The sequence below is a fragment of the Empidonax traillii genome, unplaced genomic scaffold (genome assembly GCF_003031625.1).
Source record: "Empidonax traillii isolate 1590-97213 ecotype Southwest subspecies unplaced genomic scaffold, ASM303162v1 scaffold5628:size7620, whole genome shotgun sequence".
Classification (NCBI taxonomy): Eukaryota; Metazoa; Chordata; class Aves; order Passeriformes; family Tyrannidae; genus Empidonax; species Empidonax traillii.
This window is the reverse complement of record NW_020960821.1, coordinates 1-7,620: the sequence shown is the minus strand read 5'-3', so window position 1 is coordinate 7,620 and position 7,620 is coordinate 1. Positions and strand designations below refer to the sequence as shown.

The window sequence follows — 7,620 nt, the reverse complement described above, 5'->3', positions numbered from 1 at the left end:
GGGGGGGGGCTTGGCGACCCCCGGGGGGCGGCGGCTCCTTTAAGAGGGGGCGTGGCCCGATGGGAGGTGGGCGGGGCTACGGCGCGGCGGGAAAGGGAGTGGGCGGGGCGATGTGCACACGGCACGCAAGCGCGCTGAGGGGAGGGCGGTGCACACGGCACGCAGGCGCGCTGCACACGGCCCGCCCCGCCCCCGCCGCCCTCAGGAGCCGCCGCCATTTTGAGGCCGCCGCCGCTGCCCGTCCCGTTCCCGCTCCGCTCCCGCTCCCCGCCGGTGCCGCCGCCGCGATGCGTCCCGGCATCAAACTCTTCGTGGGCAACGTCCCCGAGGAGGCGACGGCGGAGGAGTTGAGCGAGCTGTTCGCCGGCGCCGCGGGGCCGGTGCTGGGCATCGCCCTCATGAAGCAGTTCGCCTTCGTGCACCTGCGGGACGAGGCGGCGGCCGCGCGCGCCATCTCGCAGCTCAACGGGCACCAGCTGCACGGCCGCCGCATCGTGGTGGAGCCGTCCCGGCCGCGCCCCACCAACACCGTCAAGATCTTCGTGGGCAACGTGTCGGCCGCGTGCACGAGCGGGGAGCTGCGCTCGCTGTTCCAGCAGTACGGCCCCGTGGTGGAGTGCGACGTGGTGAAAGGTACCGGACCCGCCGCCGGGGCCGCGCGGCCCCCGCCGAGCTCGGCCCGCGCCGCCGGGTGACCCGAGGGACCCGAGTTCCGTCCGACTGCGGCGCCGCCCCCGCCCGGACCTCGGCGCTTGCCCGGGCTGGTGGAGCGGGGGGTGCGAGCCCGTGGGGGCTCCCCGAATCTACTCCCCCCCAGGACCCCCGTCCTGGCAAGCCACGTCCTCCACCATCGCCAGCTCCCCCAGCCCCAGGTGGGGCCGTGTGAGCCCGTGTGGGCGCCCCAGCCCCCTGAACTGCCCCCAGAACCCCCGTCCTGGCAGCCACGTCCTCCACCATCGCCTCCCGCAGCCCCAGGTGGGGATGTACGAGCCTGTCTGGGCTTTCCCGCCCGCCCCCTGAGCCCCCTCCATTATCCCTCTGAAGCCACGTTTCCTCCATCGCCTTCACTGTGCGAGCCCCCGTGGGCTCCCTGACCCCTGGACCTCCCCGCTCTCCCCCCTCCCAGCCAGCCATGTCCGCTTCCATCGCCTCCCCCGCCCCAGGAGGGGCTGTGCGAGTTTGACGGGGCTCCCCAAACCACCCCCATTGTCCCGCCCTCCAGCGCCGTCTCCCCCCGGCCCTTGCTCACCACCCCCTCTGGGACTGCCCCCGGCCTGGCCGCTCCACAGGCACAGCCTGAGGGTGGGAGAGTCTGAAACACCCAAGGGGCTGGACAGCTCTGCACTGGAGACCCCCAACAGGGTGTGATGGTGTCACCCCCTCACCCTGACCCTGGTATGAGCAGGTGTCACAGACAGCGTGGCAGCGTCACCACGTGTCCCCCTGATCCTGGTGCCAAAGGTGTCACACGGTGTCGCCCCACCTGCCCCCACACACAGGTGTCACCTGCAGCGCCCCTGTCTGTCCCCCGGCCCTGGTGATGTCCCACAGTGACGTCCCCCCCGCCCACGCCCCCCCGTCCCGGTGACGTCCCCGCCGCCCCTCGCCTGCAGGAGGGGGATGTTGTTGCTCTGCTCTCTCGTCCCAGGTCGCAGCCGCCAGCGGAGCCCAGCAGGACCCACTCGCGTCCCCTCGGGCTCAGGGGGTGCCATGGCCACCCCAGGGGGTGACAGGAGGGCTGAGGCAAACACGGGGGGACATCTCCTCCCCTCCTTGGGCTGCTGGGACAGGAGGCAGGAGGGTGGGATGGCAATGGGGACACAGGAGGAGGTGACACAGTGCAGATGCTCGAGGGCCCAGCGTGGGTTTACTCGGCCAGCGGCGCTCCTGACGCACCCCTCGGGTGGGCGATCGCTGGTTCCAGTGGTCCCGGTCTGTGACCGCAGGGGCAGCACCGCGGGGTCACCGCCCTCCCTGTGGTGGCCCCGGACCCGCCGTGTCACAGGGGGAGCCCTGCCTGCTGTGGGGGCATCCAAGCCCCAGACCCACTGGGCCAGGTGCCCCCAGGTCCCGCTTCCCCTGCTCTCGCTCTCCTCTGTCTGTGCTGCCGTGCCGCGGTTGTTCCGCGTGGCGCCGGCTCCTCGCCACGTCTGAGCACTCACAGCGTGTGCTCAGGGCCCTTCCTCTCTCCTCTCACCTCCCCCTCCTCTTCCCCCCCTCTCTTTTTCTCTTATTTCCCTTTTTCTGTTTCTGTTCTTCCTCTCCATTCCTCTCTGTCCCCGTCTTTCTCCCTTCTCTCACATCCACTTTTCCCTCCCTTCGCTCTTTCCCATTCTCTTCCCGTGTGTCCCCCACCCTCTTTCCTCTTCCTCTTCCCCTCCCTGTCCCTCTGCTGGCGCCGGTTCTCTCAGCTTCGCTCCGCTCACGGCCGGGACGCCCCAGCTGAGCCCCCGGTGCCGACACTGCCAGCCAGCCCGGGGCCCTCGGTCCTCGTGTGCCTGGGGAGGGGCTGGGGGGAGTCACCTGGCCCCTCAAGGGGTGCAGGAGATGGGCAAGGGGGGCCAGAGGGAGCTTGGGGGGCTGCGGGGGGGCCGTGAGCTGGGTGGGCTGGGCAGGCGGGGGCCGCTCAGGCTCTGACAGGTCACGGCGGGGAGGAGCAGTGGAGGCGGTCGCGTCTTCGCCGGCGGAGCGGGGCCGTCCGTGCCCGTCCTGCGCCCGTCCTGCTGCCGCCGTGGCTCGTTAGCGCCGGCTCCGCTAACGAGTTGTGTTTTCTCCCCTCACTGCTCTCTCTGCTGCTTTGTCAGACTATGCCTTTGTGCACATGGAGAACGAAGCCGATGCTAAAGTTGCCATCGAAAACCTAAACGGGAAGGAGGTGAAGGGGCGCCGGGTGAACGTGGAGCTCTCCACCAACGTGCAGAAGAAGGGCGGGGGCCAGGCCCCGCCGCCCGCCCTCGGTGTCGACAAGACCAAGCGCATCGGCCTCGAGTACCGCGAGAAGTTCCAGCCCAAGATCGAGGGCTTCGACCAGCAGCGCCGGGTGGCCGACGCCGCCTTCCCATCGGCCGCGGGCGCCGGCTACGGCACCGCTTCGTCCCTGTACGATTACCAGCAGCGCTTCGGCGCCAAATACGACGCCTTCGAGGCGCCGGCCCGGCCCGGCTCCCCCTCCTACTTCGGCAGGGACCGCAGCCCCCTGCGGCGCTCGCCCACGCGCGCCGGCTACGCGGCGGTGACGCTGCCCATGACGGCGCAGCCGGCCGCCTACCGCGCCCAGCCCTCGGCCTCGCTGGGCGCCACGTACCGCGCCCAGCCCTCGGCCTCCGTGGGCGTGGCCTATCGCCTGCAGCCCACCACGGGCCAGGCGGCCGCGTACCGCGCCCAGCCCTCGGCCTCACTGGGCAGCGCCTACCGCTCCCAGCCCTCTGTCGGCTCCCTCGGCGCCGTGGGCGCTCAGCCCACCGCCAACTCCCTCGGCTCCTACGGCGCCCAGCCCGCCGCCGCCGCCTATGGCGCCCAGCCCACCGCCAACTCCCTTGGCTCCTATGGCGTCCAGTCCGCCGCCCTGGCCTCCTCCTATGGCGCCCAGCCTGCCTCTGGCTACTCGTCCGGCTACGGCGCCCAGCCCGCTGTGGCCGCGTACAGCGCCCAGCCCGCAGCCGGCCCCGGCCCCTCCTATGGCGCCCAGGTTGTGGCCACGCACGTGGCGTCCTACGGCGCCCAGCCCGCCGCCTCCTACGGGGCCCAGCCCGTGGACGGCCACGCCGGCTCCTACGGCGCCCAACCTGGTGCCGCGCTCTCCACCGGCTACAGCGCCCAGGCCGTGGCGGTGCACGCCAGTTCCTACAGCGCCCAGGTGGTGACGGGTCACGCCACCGCCGCCTACCAGCCCGTGGCCGGCCACTCGGCCTCCTACGGCGCCCAGCCCGCGCTCTCCTCCTCGTACGGCGCCCAGCCCACCGTGGGCCACTCGGCCTCATACGGCGCCCAGCCCGCCGCCGGCCTGCCCGCGTCCTACGGCAGCCAGCCCGTCGCCGCCGCGCTCCCCGCCGGCTACGGCGCCCAGGCGGGCTCGTCACTGGCCGCGTCCTACGGCAGCCAGGCTGCCGCCGCCGCCGCCTCCTACAAGGCGCAGGCCTCCGCCCCGCTGACGGCCGCGTACCGGGCCCAGGCCTCCGGCGCCATGGCAGCGTCCTACCCGGCGCAGCAGCCGTCCTCCACCGCGCTGGCGGCCGCGTACCGAGCCCAGCCGGGCAGCGCCTACGACGGGCCGAGCCAGCTGGGGCAGCCGGCGGGCTCCTACCTGGGCCTGGCTCAGGCCGCCGCCGCCGCACCGCCCTACGAGCGCACCCGCCTGTCCCCGCCTCGCAGCGCCGTCTACGACGACCCGTACAAAAAATCGTCCGCCCTGGCAAAAAGGTACGGCGCCGGGCGGGGCACCCACACCCGCCCCTGCCGCCGGCCGGGCACCGGCGCTCCCCTCGGGGCTTGACCGGCTTGGCTCCGGCGTGCGAACGCCGGCACGGGGGGGGGCGCGATGGCTCCGCTCGTGCTCTGCGTCCCCAGGGGGGTGGGATGGGGTTCGGTGCGGGGTGGGGGGAGCTGGTGGCGCGCGGCGGAGCCTCCGCGGCGCCCGACCCGTCCTGCGCCGGCCGTGCCAGTTGCGGCACATGCCCGAGTGGGACGCGGTGCCGCCGGGGCGGATCCGGGCACCGTTTCCCACCCACCCCCCAGCTCACCCCCCCGTGTGTTCTCTCGCCCAGGTACGGCTCCGAGCGCCGCCTGTCCGACCTGGCCGATTACCGGCGCTTAGCCGACTCGCCGCTGGGCTACCGCCGCTCGCCCACCAAGTCCCCGCTGGACTACCGCCGGCTGCCCGACGCGCACGCCGACTACGCCCGCTACTCGGGCGGCTACAACGACTACCTGCCCGCCGCCCGCGTGCACTCGGGCTACCAGCGCCGCCTCTGAGCCGCCCCCGCCGCATGGACGGGCCTTTTTTTAGCCAATTTTTTTTCGGTTTGACGCTCTTTATTTGAGTTTTCTAGAAGGTTCCGCGGTTACGGTTGGCGGTGGCCGCACGGTTCGTCCCCCGCCGTGGTGGCGGCGCCGCCGGCACTCTGTGCCCGTTTGTAACCCACCGAGACTGTTTTTGTACCACGAGTCGCCCCGTTTTTGGGTGAAACGCCCCCGTTTCCGGCGCCGTGCGTGGTGCGGTGCCGGGGTTTTTTATGACTGTAAATAAACACTGGGGTTTGTTCCGGTTCCCGTCGCCTCCCGCCTGGTTCTTCCCCAGTCCCCGGGGGTTCCTCCCACCCTCGGCAACAGTTCCCAGTGCCACCGTTACCACCTGCCCCAAGCACCCTCTGGTTTGGTGCCGCTCCTGGAGCTGGAGCCGCTTTGCCACCGCGGAAAGAGGCAGATTTGGAGCACGAGCGGCGCTGTGCCGGCAGCGGGAAGGGCCGGAGCGCTGGGGACAGCAGTGACACCAGGGTGAACGCCAGGGATGGCCGAGCACCGACCTGCACCGAGGCCTTGTTCTGGGTAAGAGAAGCTGGTTTTGAGGGGTGAAACCGCGTGTGTGCCACAGCAGGGGTGGTGGGCGGTGTGTGCTGTGGGAGTCGCGTGTGCCACCGCTGCCGGTCGTGCTGTGGGAGGGCAGGCCGGGGCTCATTACACAACATTAATTAGCCAGGCAAGAGGGTCTAAGGCTTCTCCCCTCCTCTCCAGGGCAGCCATTCTCTCCCCGAGGCCCTGGGGCCGATGGCGAGCGATGTGAGCCGAGCCCGAGCGGCAGCTGCCGAGGCAGAGGCGGAGCCAGCGCAGGCGGAACCCGCGATGTCACCGAATGAAGAAGGAGCACCGAGAGGCAGGAGGGCAGCGGGGGCCGTCTGGGGACAAAGGAGCCGTGTGGGGAGGACGGAGACGGTTTAGGAACAAACAAGGCAGGCTGGGGACTGATAAACCCGTTTGGGGACCACTGAATAAATCTGGGGACCGCTGAGACAATGTGGGGACAAACCAGCCAGCGTGGAGATTACTTAGCCCCGGGCAGGGTAATTTAGACGAACCAGCCAGTCTGGGGACTAATTAGCTTCGGGCAGGGTAATTTGCTGCTCAGGCTGCCCGTGAGGAGGAGGAGGAAGAGGAGCAGGAGGAAAACCGTGGGCGCAGCGAAGGTGGGAGCAGAGCTGGGGGCTCGTTAAAGCCTCTTTGTGACCCCTCTTGGGGGTGCCCCCCATTTCCCCAGCTCATCTGCCCTTCCCTTTGCAGCAGCTCCTCACCAAGAGCTCTGGGCAGGGCAGGGGCAGCACCGGGGAGTCCAGAAGGTTCCGTGCCACGTTCTGGAAGGACTCGAGTGCAGAGAAAGAACCGGGGGCGGAGCCAGCGCCATTTGTTAAAAATTCTGGGTTTATTTTACCGGAAAGGGGGCTCGGGGGACGCTAAGGAGGGGGGGATCCACCCCCGCCGGCGCGCCGGGCTCCAGTCAGCTACGGCCTTGGGCTAAAAACCTACCACGGGCTGCTCCACCCTCTTGGAAAATAAAGGAAAAAAAGGCAAACGACGACTCGGGGCAGCTCCGGGGGGAGCGACGGGGGTGGGGGCGGCGAAGCAAAGCAAAGCTGGCGCTGGGGGACGGCGGCACCTGAGCCCGGGGGGGGCGGGGACCCAAAACCACCTGGAAAAGCAAAATCCTGCCCAGGGGGGCGGGGGAAGCTGGAGGGGGGGCGGGGAAGGGCTGAGCTAATCCTGCCTGGGCCGGGCCTGAGCCGCGCGTCCGTGGGGAACCGGCTGGGGAGCGGCACGCGGCGGCGCTGGGACCCGGCGCGGCCCGAGACGCGCGGCGCCGATCGGCGTGCGACGGGACCCCGACGTCCAGCCGCACAAATCTTACCTGAAAGAGAAAAGAGCAGTTGGCGCGGGTGCCCCCCGAGGCCGCGCCGGGACTGCGCCGAGCCCCGGCGCCCCGGGGAGCTGCGGCTTCCTGGGAGCGACCAGAGTCCTGACGTGGAGCAGCAGGGGGAACTCCGAGCGGCCACCGCGACCCTCCGGCCCACCGGGACCGGGGCCCAACCCTTCCAGCCCGGAGCAACCCCGGGGAGTGATCGTGGCAGCCACGGCCCGGGTGCTCTGCAGGAACCCCCCACCCTGCAGGGACCGTTCCCGGATGTCACTGGGCCTGGCAGGAACCTGAGTTACGGCCACGAGAGCGACCACCAGCACCGACCCCGCTCACCGCGGCGCCTCCTCGGCACGGCCGGGCTTTAACGCCCGCGGGACCCCGGCGGGGCCCGTCAGTTTCACCACGACCCGTCACCCGCCTCGAGCTCAACTGGCACAACCGGGACCACCGGCAAGCGGGGCCCCCCCACGGCACCGAGTGCCGCCAACACGCTCACCTCCGGCTCAGAAGGCGGAATAGCGCGCCCGGTCCGCGTACGGGTCCCGCCCGAAGCGCTGCATGTCGTAGAGCGAGGCCCGGGCCACCGAGGAGACGGGCGAGAGCTGGCCCCGCTCGTACGTGTACGCCTCTCCCACGGTGCTGGCCGCGGCGGCCGTGCGGCGCAGGGGGCTCCTGTCCCGGGTGTAATAGGTGGAGGAGGCGGCCGCCGCGGCGGC

The 7,620-nt window shown here is 70.9% G+C and overlaps 1 protein-coding gene and 1 long non-coding RNA gene across 3 annotated transcripts; one reads left to right on the top strand and one right to left on the bottom strand.

Annotated features, from left to right (window-relative positions):
- Window positions 1-206: 206 nt before the first annotated feature.
- LOC114073191 (RNA-binding protein 14-like) lies at window positions 207-5,266 on the top strand. Of its 2 annotated transcripts, XM_027910981.1 has the most exons (4): window positions 207-633; window positions 2,805-4,419; window positions 4,764-5,065; window positions 5,102-5,266. In XM_027910981.1, the coding sequence occupies exons 1-3, from the start codon at window positions 288-290 to the stop codon at window positions 4,969-4,971; spliced, it is 2,169 nt and encodes a 722-aa protein (XP_027766782.1). In that variant the 5' UTR covers window positions 207-287; the 3' UTR covers window positions 4,972-5,065; window positions 5,102-5,266. The 2 variants fall into 2 exon arrangements, with proteins under 2 accessions (XP_027766782.1, XP_027766783.1); XM_027910982.1 differs by lacking the exons at window positions 2,805-4,419; window positions 5,102-5,266 and having other exon boundaries at window positions 4,764-4,936.
- A 1,124-nt stretch (window positions 5,267-6,390) lies between these two features.
- On the bottom strand, window positions 6,391-7,612 carry LOC114073190. Its single transcript, XR_003574293.1, has 2 exons — window positions 7,401-7,612; window positions 6,391-6,895 (listed from the first exon to the last, which is right to left on the bottom strand). It is a non-coding gene; the product is annotated as an uncharacterized LOC114073190 (long non-coding RNA).
- Between the last annotated feature and the right edge of the window lie 8 nt (window positions 7,613-7,620).

What these genes read in the sequence shown, in the direction of transcription:
- LOC114073191 (XM_027910981.1), top strand. Translation starts at nt 288, where the DNA reads ATGCGTCCCGGCATCAAACTCTTCGTGGGCAACGTCCCCGAGGAGGCG. An exon ending in GGAGTGCGACGTGGTGAAAG is followed by an intron (nt 634 to 2,804) that starts GTACCGGACCCG and finishes CTGCTTTGTCAG; the next exon opens with ACTATGCCTTTGTGCACATG. An exon ending in TCGTCCGCCCTGGCAAAAAG is followed by an intron (nt 4,420 to 4,763) that starts GTACGGCGCCGG and finishes TCTCTCGCCCAG; the next exon opens with GTACGGCTCCGAGCGCCGCC.